Source organism: Apteryx mantelli, chromosome 8 (genome assembly GCF_036417845.1).
Source record: "Apteryx mantelli isolate bAptMan1 chromosome 8, bAptMan1.hap1, whole genome shotgun sequence".
Classification (NCBI taxonomy): domain Eukaryota; kingdom Metazoa; phylum Chordata; class Aves; order Apterygiformes; family Apterygidae; genus Apteryx; species Apteryx mantelli.
In genome coordinates this window covers 13985905-13999949 of record NC_089985.1, presented here as the reverse complement: position 1 = coordinate 13999949, position 14045 = coordinate 13985905, and the positions used below count along the sequence as shown (strand labels likewise).

Genomic DNA, 14045 nt, shown 5'->3' with positions numbered 1-14045 from the left:
ACTGCAGGCTGCGCAGGGCGTGGGGCCGCCTGGGCCCCCCGGGAAGCCACCCCGGGGTGCTGGCAGCGTGCCCAGCGGTACCCATGGCTCAGCCGTGCGCCAGAGGGATGCTACGGCCCCGGCTGGCAGCAGCCTCCCGAAAACGCTCTGGGTGCTCCTGCTGTCCAGCCTGGCTCCGCTCCAGGGCCTGGGCCCCCGCTTGCCGCTGGCGGGTGGGCGGCTGCTCTTTGTGGAAAGCCATCCCGGTGTTTGCTTTAGCTATAAATGCTAAGTGCAGGGGGTTTATTGACCGACTAGGAGAGGTTCTTCCTGTCCTCATTAGAGAAATGTCAAGTGCAAACAGAGCTGAGATCTGCGTTGCTTTTCAGGGAAGGGGGCGGATAGGCGGCAGAGTCAGCAATAAGATTTTTACGGTGGGAATCACCCAAGCTTGGCAAACAGTGATTCTGGTGAGCACGGGGTTATATAGAGGAGCTGCATGCCACTCCCAGAGAGCCAGGCGAAGCTGTTATTCCTCCCGATCTCTGTACGGCAGGTGAGAGAGGCCGTCCCACGCTGCCCCGAGCAGCTCGGCCGGGCCGCCCGGCACCCCCTGCCCGACCCGGCCAGCTCCCGCGCCGCCCTCGTCGGGGAGGTGGCGGCCCCTGGGGCGCCCGGAGCATGTGCCCGAGCGGCGGCGGGAGCCATCCCGAGCCCCTCGGCAGCTCCCGGGGCAGGCGGCCGCTGCCCGAGCTGGGCAGGGGGGGCCGCGGCGAGGCGATATCTGGTCCCGCATTGACCTTCGTTGCTGCCTCATCGAGGGGAAGACGAGCTGAGCCGGCAAATCGGCTCTGGGGCCCGGGGATTAGCCCGGATAAAGGGGAGCCGCGCTGATGGGGCCGCTTTGCCTCCCCGGCCCGGGGCGCTGCAGAGGCGGCGCAGAGCCCCGGGGTGCAGCCCGCGGCAGGCGGGTTCGCGTCGCCCGGGCGAAGGCAGCGGCGCCAGGCCCCGGTGACCCCGCCGGGCCTCTTGCAGGGGACGCTGCGGAGGAGGATGGCGGCAGCGGCCAGACTCGCCCTGCTGCTGCTGCTGCTGCTGGGCTGCGTGGACCTCCTGCAAGGCTCCCGTGAGTCCGGCTGCGCGGGGCCGTGCCGGCCACCCCCGCCTCGGCGGCAGCCCCGGCAAGGGACGCCCCGGGGCGGAGGAGCAGCTCCCCGGCTCGGTTTCGCCGGCTGAACCCGCCGCTCTTCGCAGGCGTCCGCTACCTGCTCCACTGCCCCCCGGGCTGGTCCTACTACAAGCTCAGCTGCTTCAAGTATTTCCGGCAGCTCCGGAGCTGGGACGAGGCCGAGGTGAGGCGGAGGTAAGGCTCCGGCGGGCCGCGGTGCCGGGCCGGCGCGGGGCGCTGACGCCCATGTGTCCCCGCAGGCGCAGTGCCAGGCCAGCCACCCCGGCGCCCACCTGGCCTGGGTGGAGGAGCCGCGCGAGGCGGCCACACTCGGCAAGGCCATCTCCTACCACCAGCGCACCCAGCCCGTCTGGATCGGCCTCCGCTCCCCGCGCCAGGTAGGGGGGCGGCGGAGAGCGCCCGCGGGGCCGGGGCCGGGGCCGGGGCCGGGGTCGGGGTCGGGGCCGCCGCGCTGACCCCGGCTCTCCCCGCGCAGGGCCAAGCCTGGAGCTGGGCCAACGGGGCCGACTACAGCAAGGCCAGCGGGCTCCCGGGCAGCGGCGCCCACGGCGGCGCCTGCGCCGTGCTCCCCCACCTCGGCGGTGAGTGCCCCCCCTCGTCGCCCGCTCACCGCGGGGCCCCCCGCAGCCGCCCGGCCCCGCTGACGGCGGCCCCTCTCCCCGCAGGCTTCACCCGCTGGTCCGGCGCCGACTGCGCCCAGCGGCACCACTTCCTCTGCAAGTTCGCTCCCGCGCCCTGAGCGCCGCCCCGGCCCCCACGCTGCTGCCGCCTCCCCGCCCTGCGCCGTGGCTCTCCCGCTCCTAGAAACACCTCCGGTGACAAAGGCGACAATAAAAATAAAAGAGCATTACTCGAGGTTTATGTATGTCTCGCGCCCAGCCCGCCCGGGCCGGCGGCTCTGCCCCTGGGCGTCCGGGCGAAGGAGCTGCTGGGGACGGGGGTGTCCCAGGGTGCGGGGCGGGAGGGACAGGAGTGTCCCCAGGCAGCGGGTGCGAAGGGTCCCGGCGGCGCAACGAGGCACAGGCGTGGGGGTCCCTGGCGTGGGCTGTGGGGGTCCCTGGGGCGCAGGCAGGGGGACGGGGGCCCCGGGCACAGCCGGCCCCTCTGCCCGCACGCGCCCGGGGGGCTGCGGCGGGTGTTGACAGTGGCAGTGGGACCAAAGGTCCCTTCTTGTGTCACCACGGCAGTGTTGCCACAGGCACCACGTGGCTGTTTGCTCTGCTCCTTTGAGGATGACTCTGCCCCCGGCCCATCCCGTGTTTTTCCCCCGGAGCCGCCACATGTGACGGGGCATTCCGCATCCCGGACCAGTGGGGACGCGCGGGACGCCCCGGAGCCGCTGCAGCCGGCACGGAGAGCTGGGGGCCGGGGCACTGGGGCGCGGGATGGAGGCCCCTTGCGAGCCCCCCAAAGCAGCGGTCCCCCTGCCGTCCCCGTCACGTTGGCCGGCGCTCGGCGACCTTTGAGCGCCGGGGCTGGGCGCGGGGCCCGGCGCGCTGATAAGGGCCGGCGGGTTATAAAAGCGCCGCGTGGGGCCCATCTGTCCGTCCGTCTGTCTGTGCGGTGCCGGGGCGAAGATGTTGCGCTTGGTGGGCCGCGCGGCGCGCTGCTGGGGGGCCCGGCGGGGGCCGGAGCGGGCGGCCCCGTGTGCCACAGCCACGCAGAGGGCACGGTGAGCGGCCGCGGGGACCGGGTGGGGGGGCTCCGGGTGAGCCGGGTTTCGGGCAGCCGGAGGGAGCCGAGACACACTCCCTCCTCCTGGGAGCACGGGGGGACAGCGGGGATGCGGGGTGCAGATGCTGGTGGCAGAGAGCACGGGGTGCTCGCACGCACGGACGGGGACCCCGCGATGTCCCCGGGCGAGGATGTCCCCGTTCCCGCCAGGGCCGGCGCCCGTCCCCGTGGCGCAGGGATGCACAAGGACATCCCCGCTCCCTCTGCCCCGCAGCCTCTCCGGGGCGGCCGGCTCGGGCACCTGGCCCAAGGACGTGGGCGTCCTAGCGCTGGAGGTGTACTTCCCCGCGCAGTACGTGGAGCAGGCGGAGCTGGAGCGCTTCGACGGCGTGGAGGCCGGCAAGTACACGCGGGGCCTGGGCCAGCAGCAGATGGGCTTCTGCACTGCCCACGAGGACATCAACTCCCTGTGCCTGACGGTGGTGCAGCGGCTGGTGGAGCGCGCGCGCCTCTCCTGGGACGCCATCGGCCGCCTCGAGGTGGGCACCGAGACCGTCGTCGACAAGTCCAAGGCCGTTAAGACTGTCCTCATGCAGCTCTTCCGCGACTCGGGCAACAGCGACGTGGAGGGCATCGACACCACCAACGCCTGCTACGGCGGCACGGCCTCGCTCTTCAACGCGGCCGACTGGGTTGAGTCCAGCTCCTGGGACGGTGGGTCGGTGCCCGGCGGCCCCGCAGGCTGGGACCCCGCCGGGGGTGCCTTGGGCTCCCGGGGCCAGCTTGGCGCGGGTACAAGCACTGTGGGATGCTGAAGGGGGCAGGAGGTTGCCTGAAACCCAGAGATGCTCCTGCAAACCCCAGTGCCCCTCCAGGCTCTCCATCACACCCGGTGGTCCCCGTTTCTTGCCCCTGGTGGCCATGGCACCCCAAAGATGAGGGTGATGATGGTGCACTGGGTTGTAGCTCTGCCTGCCTCTCCCATCCTGCCCCATCAGCAGCGTGGGACCCACACCTGTGACGCTGTGCCGTGCCGCTGACGGCCCCTGTGCCCTCTCCTAGGCCGCTACGCTGTGGTGGTGTGTGGGGACATCGCCGTCTATGCCACGGGGAACGCCCGCCCCACGGGGGGTGCCGGTGCCATCGCCATGCTGGTGGGACCCAACGCCCCCCTTGCGCTGGAGAGAGGTGGGTGCCGCGGCCCCGCGAGACCCCTGCGGCTGGGAGCAACCGGGCGCCCTGGGGTCCCGCCGGCTCCCGGCGAGGCTGCGACCCGCGCTGACCCACGGCTGCCGCCTGTGCCCCCAGGCCTGCGGGGGACCCACATGGAGCACGCCTACGACTTCTACAAGCCGGACCTGGCCTCCGAGTACCCGGTGGTGGACGGGCCCCTCTCCATCCAGTGCTACCTGCGGGCGCTGGACCGGTGCTACGCCACGTACCGCCGCAAGGCCGAGAGCCAGCGGCAGCAGGGTAAGCGGCGCCGCCGGCCACCCCGCTCGCCCTGCCGCCGGCGCCCCGCTCACGGGCCCTGCCTTGCCTTCCAGCTGGCGCCCGCCAGCCCTTCACCCTCGACGACTTCAAGTTCGTCATCTTCCACACGCCGTTCTGCAAGCTGGTGCAGAAGTCGGTGGGGCGGCTGCTGCTGAACGACTTCCTCGCCGCCCCCAACCCCGACACGGCCGCCGGCCGCTACAAGGGGCTGCAGCCTTTCCGGTGGGTGCGCGGGGCTCCTGTGCCTGCGCTGGCCCCGGCCCCGGCCCCGGCCCCGGCCCCGGCGGGGAAGCGCCGTGGGGCTGAGGACGGCGCTGCTCACCGCGGGTCCGGCCCTTGCCGCGGGGTTTGAGCCGGCCTCTCTCCGGGCAGCGGCGTGAAGCTGGAGGACACCTACACCAGCAAGGAGGTGGAGAAGGCGTTCCAGGCGGCCAGCCAGGAGATCTTCAACCAGAAGACCAAGCCCTCGCTGCTCCTGTCCTCCCGCAACGGCAACATGTACACGCCGTCCATGTACGGCTGCCTGGCCTCCCTGCTGGCACAGTGAGTCCCCCCAAAGCTGGGGAGTCTGGCTTGCATTTGGGGGAGGGCAGTCCCATGGTGCCTGTCCTGGCTGGGGGAGCAGGTGCCGGTGCTCGCTGCCCCCCCGCAGCAGAGACCCGATGCTTTCATTGCATGCAACCCCTCTCCCCCACGTCAACACGGGCACAGGGCTGAGCTGCCTTGAGCTGCCGCCAAGCCAGTGTTTTTGTGCCCGCTGCCTGGGGCCAGCCAACACATAAAGCCCTTCTGTCAGCGCCGCGCGGATAAAACCCCCTTGTCGTGCCCGGGAGAAGGGCTGTTCCGCTGCCGGCGCGGAAAGGGCCGTGGGAACCGCCTGGCACGAGGGGGCCACGGGGGCCTCGTCTCACCGCTCGCCTGCTCCCCAGCCCAAATCCCACCGATGGCCCGGGGGGGACGGGAGGTGCGGAGGGAGAGCAGAGGTTTCTGGCTGCTGCAGGGGGGCTCAGGAACCCCCCCAGCCCCTGATGTGCCCCCCACCGCCGCAGGTCCTCGGCGCGGGACCTGGCCGGCTCCCGGATCGGGGCCTTCTCCTACGGCTCGGGCCTGGCCGCCAGCATGTTCTCCTTCCGCGTCTCGCCGGACGCTGCCCCGGGTGAGCGCCGTGCTGCCAGCCGGGGGAGGCTGTGGCCGGGGAGCGCGTGGGACCGCGGCCGGGGCTGCCGGGCGGCCCCGCTGCCGGCGCCGGGCGGCCCCGTCTCACCCGGCGCCTCCTCCCGGCAGGCTCGCCCCTGGACAAGCTGGTGTCCAGCCTGGCGGACCTGCCCGCTCGCCTGGACGCCCGCAAGCGCGTCGCCCCGCAGGACTTCGCCGAGATCATGAAGCGGCGGGAGGACACCCACCACTTGGGTGAGTGGGGCCGGGCACCGGCGGCGGCAGGGGCACCTGCCCGCCGGCACCCCGCGCCCACCGCGCGCTGAGCCTGGCCGCGCTCTGCCCGCAGCCGACCACACTCCCCACGGCTCCGCCGCGGACCTCTTCCCCGGCACCTGGTACCTGACGCGGGTGGACGACAAGTACCGCCGGGAGTACGCCAGGAAGCCGCTCTAGCGGGGAGGCCCCGGTGAGCCCCGGGGCGCGGGACGGGCGCGCGGCGTGCCGGAGCGGGGTGCGGGCTCTCCCCCCGCCCCGGCCTCCTGGCTGCCCCAAAATCTGGGGCTGGCCTCAGCGGGAAACTCCTCCTCGCAGGGACCGGCGGTGGCGAGCAGCGATGCGGGCCCCAAGGCTGGTGGCAGCGGTGCTTCCTGCGAAGACGCTGGGAGCGCAGGGGAATAAAGAGCTGGATGAGCTCGGGAAGCGTCGCAGCCTGTGGCTTGCAGGGCGGGTGGACGCCGCCGCCGCCCAGCCCCACGCCTTTCCCACCCCAAGCTCCCTCCCCGGTCGCAGCGGCGCTGGACCGCAGCCCGTTAGGGGGTTTGCGCCGGGGGCCGCAGCCGCCGTACCCGCAGTGCCCCGGGACGGGCGCGTGCCTGTGCGCCTGGGGGCCCGATGCGACCCCCAGTTTGGGGGGGGGGGTGGCAAAATGTCATTTCCCCTGCAAGCCCTGCAAACTGAAACATCCCCACGGGATAAGCCAGGGGGCCAATTCCCGGCGGCCGGGAGGGTGCAGGGCGACATGGGGCTCACAGGAGGGCTCAGCCCTCCTGGGGCGTTTCCTGGCCTCTCCGCTGCGTCTGTCTCGCGGGGGGTCAGTGTGTCCATACCCCCCTCGGGGGCAGCGGGGCTGACCCAGCATCCCATGCCCGGAGGAGGTGGCACCCATGGGGGCCGTGGCTGCCCGTCCGTCTATCCATCCATCCAGGACCTCGGCTGGGCAGTAGCAGCCACAGAGACCTTTGCACCCCTTGAGCAAACAGCAACGCGGCCCCATGGCGTCAGCAGCCCCGCATGCGCCAGCTGGGGCAGGGGGCAGGAGGAGGGCTGGGGGCAGAGGCGCAAGGCGGGCAGGAGGGACAGGGGCTGTGGGCAAGGGAAGGAGGCTTGGGGTCGGAGCGGGGCCGAGCGGCGCAGATGAGCCCTCACACGCTCTCTCCTCCCAAACTCTTTATTGAGCGCGGGGCCGGCCCGGGTCCAGCGCGGGGGCCAGGGATGGCCGGGTGCGATGCTCCCTTGGATGTCACGGAGGAGCACGGGCGCTCGGGGGCTACAGCTGGAGCTGGAAGACCTCGGTCACGCGGGGCTTGAGCTCGCCGAGGTCGGGCAGGGGGGCCGAGAGCCCCGCGATGCTCCACTGCTCGCCCGCCACCGTGCCGGAGCTGTGGTAGGACTGGAGCTGGAGCCCCGCTTTCCCCAGCAGCCCTGGGCGAGAGGCGAGAGGTGAGGGGCTGAAGCCCGTCCCGCTGCTCCGGGACCCCACAGCAGCGTGGGGCTGAGGGCAACAGGGCTCTGCCCAGCCTGCAGGGGTCCATGATGCTGGTTTCTCCCCCTGCCCCACGTCCTTTGCTCTGGAGTCCCCTAACCCTATGCCGCAGCCACCCCATCCCTGTCTTTCCATGCAACGTCCCCCCCCCAGCATCTGTACCCTCACTGTGGCCTCCTCCCCGCCACCACCGGCCACGCAAGGTGCTCACCGGCGAGCGCGGGCAGCGTGCTGGGCTCGGAGGCTTTGGCTCTGTAGATGAGCACGGGGCCGGCTAGCGGGGCCGGCTGCTTGAAGGTGGCTCCATTGAGCTCCCGCAGCACCGGGGTGCTGCCCTGCACCGTCCCCGCGGCCCGGTGCGGGGTGCCCTGCAGGGCCACCTGCAGCAAGCCGGCGCTGCTGTTGGGCTCGGGAGCCGCATTGTTGTGGGTGGTCGTGACCTGCCGGAGAGACACGGCTGCTCAGCGCCCAGGCTTGCACATGGGGCGCCCTTCCCTCCTTGGTATGGCCACAAGGGGCCATGAGGAACGTCCTTTTGGGCCATCCCTGGCAGACCGCCAGCCCGAGAGCCGTATTAGCGGCTCCATGGGGTGATCCCACCCCCCCAGGCTTTGCCCACCAGGCTGGGCTTGTGCTTCTTGGCAGGGAAGGAAGGCATCTGGCTGTGTCAGGCCAACACGGCATTCCCTGGGGTCCCCACGCACCTTCAGCCCAGCTTCCTGGGCGAGCAGCAGGGCGTTCACCAGGGTCACCTCCTTCTGCGTCCCTCCGGCCAGCATGCCTGAGACCACAGCGGGTGCCAGGTAGCTCCCAGCCTCCTGCAAGGGTGTCCCTGGGATGCAGAGAGGAGGCAGGGGATGGATGGACCGGCAGCAGATGGAGAGGTCAGCCCTGTACTGGAGTCACCAAGCCAGGGCCCATCCATCCATCCACACACCCATGCATGCATCCGTCCATCTGTCCATACCACCATCCTCCTATCCATCCTCCCATCCATCCAGCCACCCCGCCACTACCCATTCTCCCATCCTTTTGCCCCGCCATCCATCCATTCTCCTGTCCATCTACCCATCCACCCATCCTCCTTCCTATCCATCCTCCCATCCACTCGTGCACCCCCAGTCCCATGTTTCGGGGTCCCCATGTGCCTTGGAGTCCCTGCGCATGGGCGCGGGGCCTGTCCTGCCTGGCTCACCTAGGGTGCAGACCTGCATGTTGCCGTGTGCTTGCTTGGCTGTGTTCTGCAGCACTGTGCCCAAGGCCTTGGCCAGGGTGATCCAAGGCTTGGTCTGGGGTGCGAAGGCCTTGCTGAGAGCCTGGCCATTGACCTGTGAGAAAGAGCAGGGCAAGCAATGGGAACGCCACCAGCGAGCACATAGGGCGGCCCCCAACACCCCCGTGTTTTACAGATGGGGAAACTGAGGCACAGAGACCTTGGCCTCTGGGGCATAGTTTTAGCTGCAGCCTTGCTCCACTTCTCAGGTGCCCTCCTCCCTGGCCCTCACAGGGGGGGTGTCCCATGTGACGGGGGGACTCACCACGCCAGCCAGCCCCTTTCCCGTGGCCATGTCCACTATCTGCATGGCGATCTCCTTGCCGCAGCGGCTCTGCGCCTCCCGCGTGCTGGCGCCCAGGTGCGGGCAGCAGATGACGTTGGGGTGGTTCACCAGGTCACGGTCCTTCGGGGGCTCCTGCCGACACAGCCCCGTTCCAGCCGTCAGTCCCCGGGGCCCGGTCTCCACCAGGGCCGGGGGCACCCAGGAGCCCATGGGTGCATTTACCCCCCTCCTCCCGCACAAGGGGATAGAGCTGAGGCAGAGCTCTGAGGGGCCACCTTGGCCCGGAAAGGGCAGAGTTAAGGTGACGCCGATGCAAGAGGATCCCCGTGGCCCCGCTCACCTGCGTGAAGACGTCCAGCGCGGCTCCCCCGCACTGCCCCGAGCGCAGCGCCCGCAGCAGTGCGCCCTCGTCCACGATGCCGCCTCGGGCGCAGTTCACCACCTGCACGCCGCGGCGGCACTTGGCGAAGGTGCTGTCGTTCAGGAGCCCTGCGGAGGGAGCGCGGTGAGCCGAGGCGGGGCCGCCCTGCCGCCCGGGTCCTCCCCAGACCCCCGGCCCTGCACGCCTGCCCCGTACCCGTGGTGGAGGGCAGCAGAGGTGTGTGCACCGTGATGAAGTCGCACTGGGGCCAGATCTGCTCCAGCGGCAGCTGCTGCACGCCGAAGGCGGCCGAGTCCTCGGGGGTGATGATGGGGTCGTAGCCTATGGTCTGACGCAGAGCGGGCGCTCGCTCCTGCAGCCTGGCGCGGTGCCCGCCGCTGGGGCACCACGGCCGGTGCCAGATGTAACCAGGCCAGGGAAGGGCCGCACCCCCTGTCGCTGCCTCCTTACCTTCATGCCGAAAGCCTGCATCCGGGTGGCCACCTCTCTGCCGATGCGGCCCAGGCCCAGCACACCCAGCGTTTTCCCGTTCAGCTCCATCCCCATGTACTAGGGCACAAGGTGGACAGTGACCTGGGGCTCCCTGCGCGGGGACCCCACCGCCCCAGGCAGCCCAAGGCGCTGCGCCCGCGTCCTACCTTCTTACGGTCCCATTTGCCTTCCTTCATGGAGGCGGCTGCCTGGGGGATCTGCCTGAAAGGGGAGGCCACGGTCAGGACAGGGTGTGGGATGGACAGATGGATGGATGCCCACCTTGCCCTGCCCTGCCTGCTCACCTGGCCAAGCACAGGATCATCCCGCAGGTGAGCTCAGCGGCGCTGAGGCTGTTCCCGGCAGGTGTGCTAGGGGCAGAGAGAGGTGTCACTGGCGTGGGTGAGCTGGTGGCCTTGGCCTGAGGATCGCCCATCGCCCCCCCCGGGCTAGCCGGCAGCCCCACAACCTGCCCCATGGACCACGCTGCCCCACTGAAATCTCTGCTGTCCCCTCAGCCGAACGCGGGCGGAGGTGCCCACCCGCGCCCCAGGGCTGCGCGCGCTTTCACGCCGCGGGGGTCCCGCTCTTACTTCATCACCAGGACGCCCTTCCTCGTGGCCGCCTCCACGTCGACGTTGTCCACGCCGGTGCCGGCCCGGCCCACCACCTGCAGCCTCTCGGCCGCGCCGAGGACGTCGGCGGTGACTTTGGTGGCCGAGCGGACGATGAGCCCGTCGCAGTCCTGGCGGGGCAGAGAGGGCGGCTGGCGCCGGGCGGGCCGGGGGCGCGGGGCCGCCCCGCACCGCCGACACCGGCCGCGCTCTTGCATCAGACGGGAGGCGGCGCCGGCCCCGCTCGCCGCCCCGCGGCGCCCCCGGCCCCGCCGCCCCCCGCCGGGGTGCGCGCCCCGGCCCGGCGCGGCCCCGCTCACCCTGATCTCCAGCAGCAGCTCCTCCCTGCTCAGCCCGGGCTTCTCCACCACGCCGATGCCGCCGGCCCGCAGGATCTCCCCGCAGCAGGGGTCCAGGCTGTCGCTGATCAGCACCTTCTGCAGGTTGGCCACCGCCATGGCCCGGGGACGTCGGGGCGTCGGAGCCGTCGGGGGCTGCGTCCGCCTGGCCGGGGGCTGCGTCCGCCTGGCCGCGCGGCTCCCAGCGAAGAGGCTGCCCGGGGCCGCCCCCCGCGCTAAATGCGCTGCGAGCGGGGCACGTTTCGCGGGCTGCGCTTTCCCCTCATTGGGTCGCATCTCCATAATCCCACCTCTTCCCCACCTCTGTCCCCTCCTCTCCCCACCGCGGCCCGATGCCCCGCAGCGCGGGGTCCCCGGCTGCGCCGGCCCGGGGTGCCCGCCCGCCGGGACCCCGCGGGGGCGGACGGAGAGGAGAGCGCGGCCCGCGGCGCCCCGCGCTCCGCGAGCAGGGCGCGGGCTCGCCCCGACCCACCGCGGCCCCGCGGCCCCCGGGCAGTGACCCCGCTGCGGGGCCGCCGAGGCCGCAGGGGCCCTGCTCACCCTGCTGCCCCGGGCTGGGGGGAGCAGAGGGGCCGTGACCCCCCGTGGAGACGGCGTGGGCTGCCAGCACCCTGGCTGGGCGTGCCAAGTGCTCTCGTGTGGCCGTGTGCCCCTTCGCACTGGTGCTGTGCCTCAGTTTCCCTGCTCGGCAGGCACGGCTCGCACAACCCCCCCCCCCCCCCCCGCTCTGCCGTGCCCACGGGCGAGACGGGAGGGTAACGGTGATGGCGGGGGGCTCTCAGCGGCCGCTGTGCTGCAGCCCACACGGAGCCTGGGCTGGGGTGCGCTGGCTAGCTGCTTCGCCCCAAAGCTGCCTGCGCTGCTGGTGGGAGGCAGCCTGGCCCCAGCCCTGGTGGCCCCCGGGAGCGGGGGGTCCCCGGCCCCACAGCGGGGCGCAGCTGAGTGGGGAGGCAGTGCCGGAGCCCCTGCCTGCCCCGGCGCCCTGCCCGCCCTTGAGCAATGCCTTGATAAGAGGCTGGGGGCATCACGCCAGCCCCGGCCACCAGCTCCCAATTGCGCGGGGTGCGCCAGAGCCGCCCAGCAAACGCCCTCTGCGGGGCAAAAGCCATGTGGCCACGTCCGGTGACCTTGTGGGGGGAAGTATTGGCCCTCCAAGAGGGGACAGAGCGCAAGGGCTGTGCAGAGCCCAGCAGGGAGGATGAAGAGGGACAGGGGCCTTCCTCGTGTGGGCAAGACTGCACGGTGCTGCTGGACCAGCTGGGCCCCAGGCCCTGTTGACGCTGGGCCAGGATCTGGCCCTTTTTGCACACCCCTTTCCACATGCCATGGGGTGGGCAGTGGGGCAGAGCCCTCCCGGGCCAGGTGCTGGGGGACTGAGCCCTCCCCGTGCTGCAGCCCCAGCCCCGCGGGGGCTGCGCGTGCCCCAGCAGCGGGGCTGGACCAAAGGCAGGCAATGCTCCGCCACGGAGTGACAGCCCCGGCCTTACGCACACCGTGGCTGGGGAGCAGCTGTGACGCCAGAGGGGAGAAAGTCCAGGGCAGCCAGTGCGGGGGGAGAAACGGGGTCAAGGGCTGCGGCTGGAGCAGAGTCGTGGCGGGGTCCCATCACGGCCCCTCGTGGAGGGGCTGCACACCAGCACCGGGGCAGGGCCCCTCTCTGCAGCCTGGTGCGTGGTGCGGGCAGGGAGACCTGAACTGGGCCTCGTGCTGGGGGGCGGCCACCGGCTGCCCTGCGCTTGGCCTCACGCTGCCGCCAGCCCCAGTGCCAGGGCCTTGGCGCTGCCCACGGCCGTCCCCAGCCTCTGTTAACCATTAAGAGCTTGCTCACAGCGCTTGCCAACCCTTCGGCCCCCGTGCTGGGGGGAGGGGGGCCTGCCCTGGCTCTGCCCCGCAGCCACTGCGAGCAACGGGGCAAGCGCTGCCATCCCACCGCCTGGATTTCGACAGCCAGCAGCACCAAGCGCTCACGCAGCACAGCCACGCATCTCTGCCCGGCCCAGGGCTCCTCGTCTGCTTGAGCGGGCTGGGGGATAAGCTGGGGCCACGGGGGGCTGGCGGGCTCGCGTTGCCCCGCGGGCCTCCCTCGGTGTGCGCGGTCCGGCGCTTCGACCCCGGGCCCCTCTCCCGGGCCGGGCACCGGCACTCGCTGGCTGCTTGCGCGGAGCCACGCGTGGCCAAGCCAGCGCTGCGGCGTCATGTTTGCTCGCTTTTCCCTGCCGGTTGGTGCCCTCTCCTGGGGAGCGGCGCCGGAGGCTCAGCCCCACGGCCTGCGGGCACCCCGGCCCCCCGGCCCCTCGCAGGGCCGAGGCCGAGGGTGGGTGCAGGCTGGGCTGACGGTGCCAGCGGGCTGACGGTGCCCTGCAGGGGAGCAGCCTAAATAGGGTCCCGTGTGTGTCCCCTCGGCATGGAGGGCACCCAAAACAGGCAGGGCCAGGGGATGGGGTGTGGGTGATGAGGGCCGTGGTGGTGGATGGGGCCGGTGTGCCATGTCCCCGTCCGAGCACGGCAGCAGGGTCCCTGGGGCCCAGTGTGGTTCCGGCTGCCTGAGCTGCTGCAGGGGGGAGCCATGAATGGGATGGGATCCAGGGGTTATGGGGACCCCATCGACACCAGGAACCGGGAGGGCTGTGCTCGGTGGCAGGCACAGGAGGGGACGGGGGACGGCTGGCTGAGGGGACATGAGGACAGGGGTGCGGGATGAAGAGAGCAGGGCAGGCCATGGGGGTTTGGGGGATCCCTGCACAGAGGGGCTGGGACAGGGGCACTGGGGGAGGGGGCAGGGGCGGCAGCAGGGATGGGGATGGGGGGATTTGGGGTATCGAGGCAGGGGAAGGAATTAGGGGTGCCAAAGGGTATTGGGGTTATCGGGTCAGGATGGGGGTGACAAAAGGAGAAGCAAGGGTGAGGGAGCTTGGGATGTAAGGCTGGGAATGTGGGTTAAAGGAGGATTGGGGTGACGGGGGTGTCAAGGCGGACTGAGAGTGACGGGGTGTCCCAGTAGGGACCTGGGGTGTCGTGGAAGATCAGAGGGTAACTGAGGATGTTGTGGGGTGCTGGGGTTGGCCAGGGGGACTGGGGGAATTATGTTGGGATGGGGGGCGTCAAAGGAGGACCAGGGTGGTAGGGGATGACAAGGAGGGCTGGGGGCACCTGGGGTGCCAGGATGGAGGATTGAGGGTGCCATGAGGAATCTGGGCTGACTGGAGGCCCTGTAGGGTCACTGGGAGGGGGTTGGGGGCTGGGGGTCAGGGAGGGATCAGGGCTTGGAGCTGGGGGTTCAGGGCGTTGGGGAGGGATTGGGGATCAGGACTGGGGGGAGCCTGCCTGGGGCGATGGGGGCGGCGGTGGCAGGTCGGGGCGGGGGCGGGGCGCCGGGGACGGGAGAGGTGGAGGGATGCAGGGAG

At 71.4% G+C, this 14045-nt stretch overlaps 3 protein-coding genes across 3 annotated transcripts; 2 read left to right on the top strand and 1 right to left on the bottom strand.

Moving 5' to 3' along the window:
- The first annotated feature begins 431 nt into the window (after positions 1–431).
- Positions 432–1994, top strand: REG4 (regenerating family member 4). The gene is made up of 6 exons (XM_067300440.1): positions 432–535; positions 1015–1105; positions 1234–1331; positions 1408–1545; positions 1644–1749; positions 1834–1994. The coding sequence occupies exons 1-6, from the start codon at positions 479–481 to the stop codon at positions 1905–1907; spliced, it is 564 nt and encodes a 187-aa protein (XP_067156541.1). The 5' UTR covers positions 432–478; the 3' UTR covers positions 1908–1994.
- A 699-nt stretch (positions 1995–2693) lies between these two features.
- Positions 2694–6180, top strand: HMGCS2 (3-hydroxy-3-methylglutaryl-CoA synthase 2). Its single transcript, XM_067300439.1, has 10 exons — positions 2694–2840; positions 3117–3556; positions 3905–4030; positions 4151–4315; positions 4390–4558; positions 4709–4879; positions 5386–5492; positions 5621–5746; positions 5841–5960; positions 6086–6180. The coding sequence occupies exons 1-9, from the start codon at positions 2746–2748 to the stop codon at positions 5945–5947; spliced, it is 1506 nt and encodes a 501-aa protein (XP_067156540.1). The 5' UTR covers positions 2694–2745; the 3' UTR covers positions 5948–5960; positions 6086–6180.
- Positions 6181–6925: 745 nt separating this feature from the next.
- Positions 6926–10848, bottom strand: PHGDH (phosphoglycerate dehydrogenase). The gene is made up of 12 exons (XM_067300438.1): positions 10603–10848; positions 10262–10413; positions 9974–10039; positions 9836–9890; positions 9648–9746; positions 9393–9525; positions 9156–9304; positions 8795–8947; positions 8452–8584; positions 7961–8088; positions 7468–7696; positions 6926–7195 (listed from the first exon to the last, which is right to left on the bottom strand). The coding sequence occupies exons 1-12, from the start codon at positions 10738–10740 to the stop codon at positions 7041–7043; spliced, it is 1590 nt and encodes a 529-aa protein (XP_067156539.1). The 5' UTR covers positions 10741–10848; the 3' UTR covers positions 6926–7040.
- Positions 10849–14045: the final 3197 nt, after the last annotated feature.